Source organism: Pholcus phalangioides, unplaced genomic scaffold, assembly GCF_987345545.1.
Source record: "Pholcus phalangioides strain wild (caught in Gottingen) unplaced genomic scaffold, Ppha-v1.0 ptg000010l_1, whole genome shotgun sequence".
NCBI classification, from domain to species: domain Eukaryota; kingdom Metazoa; phylum Arthropoda; class Arachnida; order Araneae; family Pholcidae; genus Pholcus; species Pholcus phalangioides.
Window position 1 is genome coordinate 33,386,203 of NW_028301603.1, and position 14,170 is coordinate 33,400,372.

Consider the following 14,170-nt stretch of genomic DNA (forward strand, 5'->3'; position numbering starts at 1 on the left):
CTTCCTATGCATGTCTAATAATGAGCAAACTTCCTATGCATGTCTAATAATGAGCAAACTTCCTATGCATGTCTTCCAATATATATTATACGCCTTTTATTTTTGACGTTCGGAATGGCAACGTTTATTCAGAGAAACAAAACGACTGCTCTGATTTATATATTTTGATGAAATTTTCTAGAATTTATCAGGTAGGGCTTCAGAAAAACCACTTGGCCCGGGGCCCATGATGCTCTTAAGACGGCCCTGGTTTAGAGGTGTCGCGAGTTCGATACCCGGTTCGTCCTTGTCAAAAAACTTTCCTGGCACAAGGGTACGACAAAAAAACGGCGACTTGACCGCAGCAAAAAATTGCTATCGCAGGGAGTCCCCCCCTATCGAGGGGTTATCGCACCAACGTCTCGATGAGTATAAAAAACAAGCCTGCCGTTCGGAATCGGCAATAAATTGTAGGTCCCGGTCTAATTAGCCCTCGTGTGCAGAAAATGACCGTGGTGCGACAAAAAATTACCAATAAAGCGCCCTTTATAAGCATTTCTAGGGGTGGGGGGGGGAAAGAAACCTCCTGAGCATTTTCGGAGAAACCCAAACGAATTTCAAGGACTATTACATGCATGCTACGAATTTCTAGAAATATGCGAGCGTCTTATGCATTTTCTAGGCATATGCGACTTCTACGCATGCCTAATAGCATGCCAAGCCCTATTCTTCATCAAGGTTTTTTTAGCTTCCTTAGGCATTTCTAAGGAAAATCAAGCCCCCTACACATTTCAAGGGTGTACAAGTTTCTGGCCCGCGAGCGGCAGAAATACTGCCTATATCAACCGCGGACTGGAAAAATTGTGCAAACCCCCCCCCCCCCCCCCGAGATCTCGAGACCTCTATTCCAAGATCTCCAAAATATCTCTGGCTACCTCTGATCGATTCCACGGCCTACCGCTTGGGAATCGCTGCCACCATTCTACATTATAGCCGGGCTGCGTTATTCTATCTTATACATGGGATTTTAACATGAGGTTACGCTCGTTGACCAAGATCACTATTTTATCACTGAAAGACGAGTCGGGGGTTTAAAATGATTTAGTATGCAGTAATATATTGCGGTAAATTCGATAAATCGGTTTTCTGCGTAATCGTCTCCGTAAAATTCATAAATTCATCACTTTGCGATTATGCATAATACCCAAGCATCGTTGTAAAATTTGATAAATAATAAAATAATTATAATTTCTTTACGGGTGATTATACGTCATACCCCCAGAGCATTTGGTAATTTGATAAATAGTTTAAATTTATCGCTTTTACCGGTGATTATGCAATACCCTAGTGCAGCGGTTCTCAATCTTTTTTGACTGGCGGAGCCCTATCCAGTATGTAATTTCTATGGCGGAGCCCTGTTTGACTCGAGAAGCCCTTATTTGTACATAATTCTTTTGGCAGAACCTTGTAGCCCTCTTTTATTTATTTATCTATCAAATTTACTGATTTATACTATTTTTCTCAAGTCGCCGCGGAGCCCCTGGGAGGTGCACACGGAGTCCTTGGGGCTCAACGGAGCACCGGTTGAGAGCCCCTGCCCTAGTGTAATTGATGAATTTGATAAATATGATTAAAAAAAAAACCCCCAATGAGTCTACCCCGATATAAAAGGGTGTCACGACCCCTGAAGTCGATTATGCATAATCGCCGGTAAAAGCGATAAATTTCGAGTATTTATTGAATTAGCCACGTAAGCTTGGATATTATGAATGATCACCAGTAAACATGATTTTTTTTAGCGTTTAGTAAAATTTACCAACGATTCCTTGGTATTATGCATAATCACCGGTAAAAGTGATAAATTTATCAGACTTACAGAAATGATTGGGGATTATGCATAACAACCGATTCATCACATTTACCGTAGCATATATTGTCTACTAAAACATTTTGAACCCCTTGCCTCTTTAGCTCCGCCTTCTCTTTTAGTGACGTATTGATGATCTTGGCCAATGAGCGTAACCCCATGTTAAAATCCTATGTATAGAATGGAATAACGCAGTCGGGTTTAGGAGCAGGTTCTTCTGCACCGCGTGAACCGAATAGGGCCATTTCGCGCCGGCAGGAAACGTGCAACTTTCACGATTGTGTTTTCCTATCGTTGCGCATCATCTGTTCTGTGGTCCGCACATCCACGTATTTTTTGCGTAACGAAAGTGAAGACAGGCGAAACGCGCAGCGCACGGCGCATTTGACTCCTCCAGAAGCTGTCGGCCAATCAAGCCGGACGTAAAGCGGCGCTGGCGTGACGCGTGTCGCGCTCTGTAGGAAAAAAAAAAACCAGTCGTACCGCTTTTCCGATCGGTCAGTGGACGGCGTGTCGCGCTGGGCGATTCGCGTTGCACGCGGCGTGGAAGAACCTGATGCTAGAAAATCCCTGCTTATGGATGCTGAATGGACGACTTTGTAATAATACGTAACTTATGATACGCATTAGATAACTAAACGCGCATTAGATAACTGAAATTCATGGTCATTGATAACAAACGTTTCACAGCTGGTTATCTGAATAAAGATATTAAACAGCGTGTAATCGTTGTTTCTGGGTAGAGTGAAAGGTGTCGTTATTGTTATCTGTACAAATAATTTTCGAAAATTGTTCCACGTATGTTTCAGATAATCATAATTGAGAATAATCAAAACAATTAGAATATAATTATGAGTAAACAAGAATATCCGATAGTTTCTTTCTTAAAAGTTGTTTTCTCACATTGTATTTTCCCTTTACATAAATATTTCATATCAGCGTGTTTTTCGATAATTTTGATAATTTATTTCCCATTTCTTAATAATTATTGGTTATAGAATTTCGTGTTATCGAAATCTGAGATAATTTACAGAAAATTTAGTAAATTTTATCGAATTTTTTTAGGGCGAAGTGTAATAAATTTTCTTTGCAATTTTTTTTTAAACTGAATTCTCGATTATATAAGTATATATTATAGTAGTATATGTATATATTATAGATTATTTCAGTGAATTTTCTGCACAATTTTTCCAAATAAATCTTTTCTGCAGTTTTATTGAAATTCCATGAGATATTTTTGACAAGTTTTTTTTTTTTTCAAAAAAAAATTAATATATGAATAATTTTTTTCTTTACAATGTTTCGATATCTTTCCAATAAATTTTCTCTCAAACTTTTTCATCAGTTTTTACGAAAATTTTCCCGAGTAACTTTTTCAACAATTTTTAATTGAAATTTTTGAAAGTTTTTAATTAAATTTTTCGAAAGTTTTTGATTGTTTTTAAAAGTTTTGAATTAGGTTTTTCGAAAGTTTTAAATTAAGTTTTCTGAAAGTTTTAAATCACATTTTTCAAAAATTTCAAATTCAAAATTTCAAAAGTTCTTAATTAAAATTTTTAAAAGTTCTTAATTAAATTTTTCAAAAGTTCTTAATTGAATTTTTCAAAAGTTCTTAATTAAATTTTTTTTCAAAAGTTCCTAATTAAATTTTTCAAAAGTTCTTAATTAAATTTTTTCAAAAGTTCTTAATTAAATTTTTCAAAAGTTCCTAATTAAATTTTTCAAAAGTTCTTAATTAAATTTTTTCAAAAGTTCTTAATTAAATTTTTCAAAAGTTCTTAATTGAATTTTTCAAAAGTTAATTAAATTTTTAACAATTCTTGCTTTCCTTAAAGAATTTCTAATTAATTTTTCGTAATAGTTTTCTATCAAACTTTTAGGCATTTTTAAATTAATTTTAAACGAAAATTTTAGGCAGTTTTAGATGTTTTTTAAAAAATTTTCAACATTTTTAAATTTAATTTTTGAATATTTAAAATTAATTTTTAAAATTAGTATCTTATTAAAATTTCAAGATAATTTTTTTAAAATAATTTCCCCCCCCCCTGCGATTTTTCTCTCGCATTGATACTGAATTTTCATCAATTGTGTGTGGGGGGGGGGGAATATCTCTTTCATCAATTCCATAATCATTTCGCTCATAAATTCTGAATTTTCATCAATTCTGGAATCATTTCTCTCGTTAATACATCAATTGCGGGATTTTTTTTCTTAATTTCACTAATTCTGAATTTTAATCAACTTTGGGAATTTTTTTCATTTTATTAATTCTGAATCTTAATCAATTCCGCGATTTTTTTTTGTCCTCTCATTAATTCTGAAATTTCTATAAATTTTGGGAGAGGGCGGTTATTTCTATTACATCAACTCCATAATCATTTCCTCTCATCAGTTCTCATCAATTTTCATCAGAAGAGAAGTATTCCTAAATTTCCATTCAGATCATTAGGCTCTAATTTCCCAAACATCGATTCCATTTCTTTCATCGATTCCGAATTTCTTTTTTTTTATCATCGAGATTCAAAACTCCCATAAATTTTTCGCTCGTTAATTCACGTTCAATCGCGTCTATTTGCAGATAAACGCGATTCCTTCAAATTGAAATATTAATTAAACAGGTTTTGCTTTTCCACGTAAGGAAAAATCGTTCCTTTTTTTATTATAATAACAGAGCGACGGCGGGACGGATCGCAACACACTCGCGCTCTCATTGATCGAGACGGGGTCACGTGATCCCGTGACGTCACGATTCCTTTCCTTTCCCCCCGTCCCCGTAACGGGGGGGAGGGGGGAAAAAGAGATCAGAGAGAGATATTTTATCCTCATTCCCAGCATCAGAGCATTCAGTAGATCAGGTGCTACGGGTAGAGATCGAAGGCACCTCACCAGTGCGTGCGTGCGTGCGCGTGTGTTGTGTTGTTGTTTTTTTGTTTCCTGAAAGATTTTATTTTGTTTACTTTTCTCGCCCGTTTTTTGTTTCCTTTTTCTGTGGTGTGTTTTTCCTCCCCCCTTGCAATAATAGGATTCCGTTATTGTTTGTGTACATTTTTTCGTTCCCCCACAACAATGGTTTGAATCGTTCTCTCGTGGACATATTGATCAGAGCCGACCACCACTCGCAAGGAATCTTGTGTCGTAGAGAGTGAAGATATTTTTTTGTTTTGGTGTCACCTTGTTTTTTATGTCAAGCCGTGAACGCCTGGACATGGAGAATAAGAATTCCACGTCGGTCAGCTTCAAGCACAACAAAGGCTATTTCCTGCAGCGGTGGGTACTGGCCGCCGCGGTCGGCGTCGCGGCCCTGTGCCTGATAGTCGTCGGGCTACTGGTCGGGTACCTGGCCCCGTGCCGCGAGAGCTGCCTCGGGAACGCCAGCGACTACAGCACCGGAGGAGGAGGAGCGGAGACGACGGTGACGAACTCAAACCGAAGAAATACCCTTACGTGCTGTTGCCGAAGAGTGTGGTCCCCGAGCACTACGACGTCGAGCTGCAGCCCTTCCTGACCCCGGGCAACTTCACGTTCCGGGGCGACGTGAGGATCCTGGTGAAGGTGCTGGCGGCCACCGGCAACGTGACGCTGCACGCGAACGACCTCAAGATACGGCGGTCGAGCGTCCGACTGACCAGCGTCCTCGGCGACCCGGTGCCGGAGCTGGCGAGGGTCAGCACGGATGACGTGAGGGAGTTCTACGTGCTGCACCTGGACTCGGACCTGCAACCCGGTCACAGGTACGAGGTTTCCATGAGTTTTGTCGGGAACCTGAACGATCAACTGTCCGGGTTCTACAGGAGCTCGTACAAAGACAAAGACGGGGAAACACGGTGAGTGACGATCAGTTCCCTAGTTCTTAACCGAATCACTATACGTGTAAGGGGCCGTTCAAGTATTACGTAAGCAAATTTTTAGCCATTTTTGACCCCCCTCCCCCCACAGGGCAGAGCATCATGGGCCCCCGGGCCAAATTATTTTTCTGAGGCCTACCAGTCAAATTTTCGAAAATCTCAACCCAGATCCCATTTTTGTGAGGGCCCCTTTTCTTTTGAGGCCCCCGGGCCGTGCCCGGGTAGGCCCATGGAGGCAACCCCCCCCCTGTCAGCAAAACTTCGTCATCAGCTCTGCCCCTCTGAATCCTAACGCATACTAGTGGGATCAGAGACGTACACGAGGAGGGGGGGCACGTTTAGAGCACTTAAGTGGCCCCCAGTGCGGTTCTACACCACTCAAATTACCCGCGGCACATTCTCAGATTATTTAAGTCGTCCGTGGCATATGATTACGGATCACTTGAGTGATGCGTGACACACATCAAAAGTAAGCAAATCGGAAACCCTCTCCCCTCCCCCATCGATGACGACGTAATACTGAACGGCCCCTAAGACTGGGCGGTCTTAACAACATCATGCGGGCGGGGGGGGGCCCTGGACTAAGCGATTTTCTGAGGGCCCATTACCCAGGCGAAAAATGCCTTCCTACCAGTTTGAATGCTTAATATCGAAACCTTTAACCTAAGTTTATTTTTACGAGCTCTTTCTCCTCCCCCCCCCCCCCGCCCTAGACGGTAGGCCCACACGGTAAGACGGCAGTGTTCGAAAAACATCGACTCTCTATACTACAGTCGTATCCCGTTATAACGAGCTCCAAGAGACCAGAGGAATCACTTTGGTTATAACGAAATTTCATTATAAAGCAATTCCAGGTTTTTGCATTTACAATGCAATGTGTACGGAACACATTTGTTCGGGAGGATTGGGAAAGTATTCGTTAAAACGGGATTCGACTGTAGTTGAGAAATAATCTCTCGCATTTTAGGACAAACAATCGGAATTGTTCCCAGGGTCGCAACTAGGGGGGGAGCAGGCGAAGTCTGGAGCCCCTGGTGCTGAACCAGAAGCGACGCCGAGTTCACCCTTTAACTGCTTACTATACATGCAAGGGGCGTTGAAATTCTGGCTTGCCCCGGGTGACAAAATATCTAGTTGCGGCCCTGATTGTTCCTCATATTTAAAAAAAAAAAATGCTGAGGGCAAAGGGATTTTTCTGGGACCCCCCCCCCCCCAACCTGGCGCAAGATATACCTGCCCCACCAGTTCACATATTATTTACTATAGGAAATTGTGACCCGATCTCATTATCATGAGGCCGCATTTCCCACTTGAAGGCCCCCCCCCCGGTCGCCACCATTCGATGAGGCGTCGCTGGGCCCCACGCTTGAACGGGTCTGCCGCGCTCGCTTGAAGAGAAAGGAAGATACTGAATAAAATTCAAGGTGGCTGCGCTGTAAGTTTCAAAAAAATTTAGATATAATCTAATGCAGTGGTTCTCAATCTGGGGCCGTAGGGGCCCCTGTGGTCCTGGGACATTCTAAGGGGGGGGGCCACACGTTCACATACACGGATAAAACTCGGATGAAAGGGGGAGCAATAAAGCTTTCCAGTGAAATAAGGCGGGAGAAAATACAGTCGAATCCCGTTATAACGAACACCAAGAGACCGGAGAAATCACTTCGTTATAATGAAATTTCGCTATAAAGGAATTCCATTGTTCCTATGCAATCTATCTGGGGGTTTGGAAAAGTGTTCGTTATAACGGAATTTTCGCTATAACTGTATTCGTTAAAACGGGATTAGACTGTATTACAGCTTCCAGAATAAAGGTCATCTTAACCAGGGGCATTGGAAGTGTTTCGAAACTGTGGGTGCTCGTCTTTAGTTTTATATAGGAAATTTTAATTTCTGAATGAATTCTGGGGGGGGTGCTCGGATCCATGCCACAATTACCGTGGGTGCTTGAGCATCCACAGCACCCCCAGCTCCGACGCCCCTGATCCATGGGCGGAGATACGGGGGGCGTAGGGGGCATTGCCCCCCCCCGGGTCATAAGTGGAGTGGACAGATCTACTGTATATGTGTATATATGAATTGACATCATCATCATCGTGCCCCCCCCCCAGACTTCAGTCTATCTCTGCCTATGCCCTGACCTAACCCATGTGCATGGGTGGAAATACACGGGGGGGGGGGGTTGGCATGTCCTTCCCCCCCCCCCCAGCTTCAAAGGTGGAGTCGACTGATCTAATGTATATATGTATTGACATCATCGTCTTGTTCCCCCCCCCCCAGCAATAATGACCACACCCCCCTTTCAGACTTCCAAGCCTATCTCCCTAAGCCCATGAGGCCTACATAATAAGATCTGGTACTATAATTTTTGAATTGTAAGTATGTAAATCTGTAAGCTGTTGCATCCAGCTAAATATGGACCCCCAGAAAATTACTTTAACCCGGGACCCGTGGTGTGAATAAAACTCCCAACGAAAAGAAAGGCTCGCCTGAACTCTGTCCAAGGTGGACACAGGCCCTGGGTAATGCGTTGGGTGGGGGGGGGGTTGACTGTAGGTTGTTGAATCGTCTCGTATTTCACACACACACCTATTTTTCCACATTTAGTTCAGTTTCTGGATTCGTGCCCGTCCCAGGGTTCCAGAGATGGATCTTAAAATGGAAAAAAGTTTTGTTCATTATTAACTTAATTCCCATCGAATGTAAGTCGGTAAGTTGAAATGATTTGGATAAGACGGAACGGAAGGGGGGTAGGGCGGCAGGAGAAGAAAATATTGTCCAAAGGGGGGCCCCCGAGCTGAAAAAGGGTGAGAAACACTGTTCTAATGCATATCGAATTAGAGAAAGTTATTCGTCTTTTTTTTTTGGGGGGGGGGGGAACCCTGATTAATTTCGGCACCAGATCCCCGTGCTGGATAAGGGCGACCCTGTATAAACGGCTATCAACTTGATGCAACGTACAAGCCATTTGACTAAAATATAAAATGGGTAGCTGAACCTAATGACTAGGGGGGGGGGGGAGGAAATTACACGTGTGTGCCCAGTGGCACATAAGGGCCGGGGACCGCAGCCTGGGATTTGAAAAGAAGTGTGTGTAGGTAGTCGGTACTTTGAAACAGTGGTAGTTGTTTGTGGCTTCTTCACATCATCACCAAACATACTCCCGTACTGTCTCCATGGGAGATACAAGCTGGGTTTCCCCAAGTGGGGGGCGGGGGGGTTGTGAGTATGCTGGGAGAACCGGGCATTGTTCAAGCCCGACAGACCAGACACGACCCAGGCTCTGTCCCTCCCTCCCGGGATATAAGCCTTTTACCCGTGCGGCTAATCATTGTTCAAGCCCGGAGAGCGTTCCAAGCAGGGTATTATTACAGCCACGAAAACACCACCGGAGCCGCCCCCTCGCAACTGCATCTCCGCGTTTTTACTGTACTTCAAGAAAATCGCTAAATCTGCCATATACTGTATCTGCCGCTGGTTTTTCAATTGGTAACTCAGGGATTCCTAACCGTTTTGGGACCCACAAAATAATTTGTAAAATAATACAGTGGAACCTAACCCCATGGCCCTCACATAGGGGGGGGGGCTGACAGGGCTCTAGCCCTGGGGCCCGGGACGGTTATCATTTTTTTTTGCTTTTTCACGCTATAAATTAACAGCAGAAGGGGCCCGTTAAAAGTCTGACCGAGGGGCCCGCAAAGATCCCAGCCTACGGGCCCCGCTATTTTACACAGTAATTTATACATTTTACAAGTAATATTAAAATATATAGGGATCTATTGCGACCGAAGCAAACGTCGTATAGATTGTGAAAGTCGTGGAACGAGGCTCCATTGCGTGTATCGTACCTCCCCAATTAGCGGACAACAAAATTTTTGGTCTCGTGGATGTCCGTTATCGAGAGGTTCTACCGTATTCAGTTTATAACATAAAAAAATATATGCAAGTTGTTTTCTCGTATCGATCCACTGTCTTGCCAAGAACGCCATCCCTCACTTTAAAGCACTGGTTCTTAACTAGAGGTCCTTGGACAGATTTCAGATCCGTGAGAAAACACTATTTTTTACAATGTTCTTGCTGAATACTATTTCGCGTGGCAGTCCCTGATTTTCATCTTTTCAACACCAAGAAGGTCTTTCGTCTTATTGACGGACGCGAAGGGTCCATGGAACACAAAGGGTCAAGAACCCCTACTTTAAAGAGTGACAATTTAGCATATTTGTTTTAAACGTCGGCCGTCTCGGTTGTTCATGCATAATTATTGTAATTAATTTAACTGGTATGGAGACAAAGAAAAAAAGCAAGTGTATAAATTTTGGTAGCATCCGAAAGGTGTCCCATAGACTCGTAAAGAGTTTAAAAATTCATAAAAATTGAAATAATCTGTACATTTGAATGCAGTTTGTGTAAAAAGTTCTCGCGAAGAGAGATTTTGTTTTCGGCGCCGTCGATAGAGGGAGCTGCACGAAAGTGAATCACTAGATTTATGCAAATCAGAATCCTATAAAATTCAGGGTTTTCAGTCCCGAATTTTCCTGCCACTGGCGCTCACATAAGGTTTTCATAATAATGTTGATTTGGTGAATAAAGTACTATTGGTGATAGTGATAGGAACCGGGCACCCAGGCTCTGTCACACTCAGTGATATAAGCACATTGTCCCTGGGGACTCAGGTGCCTCCGGGGAAACCTAACCATTTATTGATCTTGAGAAAGATATATTACATACATGGGCAGGTGCCATTACGCACCTCGCCAGTAAACAAGTATAAAATTTGTAATCGAAAAATGGTGATTCATGTAAATAAATCGCAATTGTAAATCGCAGGTTATAAATCACATAATAATCGTCATAATCGGGAATAGTTCTTGATAAAATTTGATCAGCTTCTCTTCAGGGATTTTCATTGGATCAGTAACTATCACATCAATGAAAGCTGCCAATCTACTGCTGGGTTGATCTAATCTCTGCACCGTGTAGTTTGATTTGGTCCGAAGACATTCGTCAGTAATTGCTGCCTGTATCCAGCTTTTCGATAAGCCAGCGTGGATCAAACCATTCTCGACTACTCAGGCTCCTCTTCTCTAAACAGACGTATGAGATCGCTGTCTGGGTGTAGTTGACGTCGTATTCTAGTGGGGCCTCTCCTAACTGGCATAGGTGGCTCTCTATCTGGTTCTGGCTCCGGGACTGTAGTTCTGATATCCTCAAGGTGCTGCTCTAGAAAGCGGACCAGTTTACGTATTTTACTTTTCGAATCTTCCCGCTTCAGGATGCACTCAAGCCTTGGTATTCGCAGATGTTCAGCTGGCTCTCTGAAGTGGAAAGCCGTTGTCTTGGGGCATAGAGTTGCGTAGTGAAGAGGCGTGCCTATGGCCAAACATGAGCATTTATCGCTGGGGATTGATTTGAACCAATGAAGGTTAGTCGGAAATGGACCATATCCCGTTACGAACATAATCATCTCACGTGACCATTTATGGTTCCGAGGCATTACATGCCGCAGGATGCTATGAGTTGATCGACCGGGCTCTGTGTTGTCATCCCACCTCTGTTGCCATTTATTCATTACATAGTACTATTGGTGAAGTTGTTTTAACCTCAGCCACCAATCGCCGGCTGAACCTTCGCGAACGCTTCGAACACAGAAAGGATTGAAGAAAGGTTCAGGCCCGATCATCTGTGATTTTGCTTTCGTGCAGTACCCTCCCTCTAACGACGAAAATTTGAGCAAAACTTTTGTTCTGCACCAAAAAAAAAAAAAATCGCGAGAATACTTTTTCTCGCAAACAGCATTCAAATATACCAATTCCTTCTATTTTTATGACTTTAGGGGACACCCTGTACATCGGTGAACGATCCAGCACGTGAATAATTTTGAATGGTACGGAGACAAATGAGCTGCATTTCAGAATCGTGTCACAAGCTGGAAATCGGCTCGTACAGTTTTTCCTACTTTTTTTTTTCACGAAATGTTTGTGTGTGTGAATGTTACAATCCTTCATTGAATATTTTGAAGCATTTGGCGACAAAATTTACCAAGCGATTTCCCCCCCCCCCCCTCACCATTTACCAAAAGACTGATTATTTACCAAATCAGGTCTATGGCGATAGACCTGAGTTGTATATAGACCCTAAACCTCTAAAGTGAAATTCTTGGATCTGAAACGTCGCGCAACCATCGAACTGTTCATTCAAAAGTGGCCACCTCTCCAAATTATAGTATTTCTACAAATTATGTCCCAAATAGTTTTGCGCAGCTGCAGCCGTTGACTTCAGAAACATACTTCGAATTATGAAAAGTTTTAAAATGACGAGCTGTTACTCGGAATGTCTTAAATTTCCCCAAGGCGTCGTAATGGTCATATATGTTACTGTCAAATCTTGAAATTGGCCAGTTGATGAAGCCAATGTGGAATTTTGGACATTATAGTGAAAATATTGCTGGAGATCCCTGTAATATTGTTGTCAGTCCTCTAAGATATCGATATTTCGATTTCGTTGATCATTTAGGGTGTCCATAGGTAAACATAATTATGAACGGCCATAATTATCACCAAAAAAAGAAAAGAAAACGTCAAATTGACGATGACCTTGGATTCGGGTCTTTTCTTTGGCTAGGGATCTCCAGCCATCTCTCGAACTGGCTGGCCAAAGATCGAATTTCAGACATTAGCCGGTTCAACTGAATAGGAGGCTTGCGTATTCCTTGAAATACTCGAGAGGCGTGCCCTATCCTAGACACGTGTAGGAGGCTTGCGCATTCTTATAAATACTTTGGAGATGTGCCAGCTCTTAGATATGTCAACCCACACTGGTAAAAGGCTTATATCCCGGGAGGGACAGAGCCTGGGTCGTGTCTGGTCTGTCGGAGCTCTTAGATATGCGTAGGAGAATTGCGCATTCTTAGAACTACTTGGAAGGCGCGACAGCTCTTGGATATGGTGCCCGAGTGGCATGGTGGTAAGATGCTCGTCTACCATCGTGAAGGTTGTTGTCAGGGTCCCGGGTTCGAACCCAAGAGAGGATATAAATAAGATATTTTCCCAAACGAACTCGAGGTGACCACCGATAGACAGCACCTTCACTTCCAACCCATCTCACTAATGACAGTAAATTGCAATATAGCGATATGGCCAGAGTTGGTGTTTGGTGAAGTAGCTCTTGGATATGTGTAGGAGGCTTAAACATACCCAGAAATACTCTTTAGGCGTGTCCACTCCTAGATATATATAGGCGCATATTTCCGATAGAAATGCGCCAAAAGCGTTCGTACCCTGGACGTGCGTACTTCTTTGTGTACGGAAATATAACAATTGGCTTACACTGTTCTGTTAATTTACCCGGTTTATCCGCTATTACTGATAATTTTCCTGGATGACTTGTCACGTAAGTCCCTGCGGTACGCGTATCGCAGCTTGAGAAGCACTACTATTGCCGGCTACTAGATACGACGGAAGGGATTTTTCTCGGCAGGTAGCCCTGTACGAGTAGAAAACATTATTTGAAAGCAAATTGTTATGTATTGAGCGTTTGATGAATGACTTGTCGTGGGGAAGTGCCATCTATCGGCGAATTATCGCGAATTGTCAATGCATCGTCTGAAGTTTCTGTCGCCCGAACGTGGTGCCATTAGGAGTGACGATGATAATGCAGATATTGCATTTGAAATAAGTTAATCGGAACGAAACCGGGTCGAACCTGATCCAAACACCCGTCACTGATTGGAAGCTACGCAGTTACAGCAAAACTTGTCCAGTGCGGAAATCGAATGAGCTCGAAACTTGTCGAATGTGTTAAACAGATTCCATGATCCCATTCCGAATAAACACGCATTAAAATGTTGCGGTTCGGAATCTGACCAACACGGAAACGGAAATCATCAACAAGCACGTACCTACAATTGCATAATACGGGTGTTTTAATGTTTCTTTTTCTTTCTTTTCTTTCGACGTGAATACGTTTCCTAAATAGCCTGACGATACTGCGAGAATTCGCAAAAACATTGAGTGACGAAATTCTTTAAACGCTCGTACATCAGGGAGTACCAAACGCAAGTCATTAGCAATAGCATCGTCAGATGCACATTGCAAAGGTGCACCCGACACATCTAAAGGCGGATGCACACTATTATGACGTGACGTCAGATGGCGCGATATCATATCAGACATTATACGGTGTGTACACTGGTGTGATGCATTGAGACCGAAACACACTACGATGTTGAATTTGTGAAATCTTATTCGTGGAAATTCTATGACGTACAAATTATGTGACGTGGAATTCCCACGTCACAGAATTTCCACGAATCAGAATTCACAACGTCTCTGACATGACGTGAAATCACGCCACGTCAGTTTAGTGTATTTCAGCCTGGACTCCGGTTTCGATATCTCTTCCCGTCTGGGCACCAGGCTCGCGGCACCGATTTTAACATTTTTTTTTCCCACTATATCTCAAGCAGCTCACAAAAAAAAAACAG

At 42.7% G+C, this 14,170-nt stretch overlaps 1 protein-coding gene across 1 annotated transcript in view; it reads left to right on the forward strand.

Annotated features, from left to right (window-relative positions):
• The first annotated feature begins 4,986 nt into the window (after positions 1-4,986).
• LOC149081318 (aminopeptidase N-like) overlaps positions 4,987-14,170 on the forward strand; it is a 69,943-nt gene continuing 60,759 nt past the window's right edge. Inside the window, 2 exon segments of the mRNA XM_089238152.1 lie at positions 4,987-5,283; positions 5,286-5,670. Of these exon segments, the coding sequence (XP_089094278.1) occupies positions 5,028-5,283; positions 5,286-5,670 (641 nt within the window). The 5' untranslated portion in view covers positions 4,987-5,027.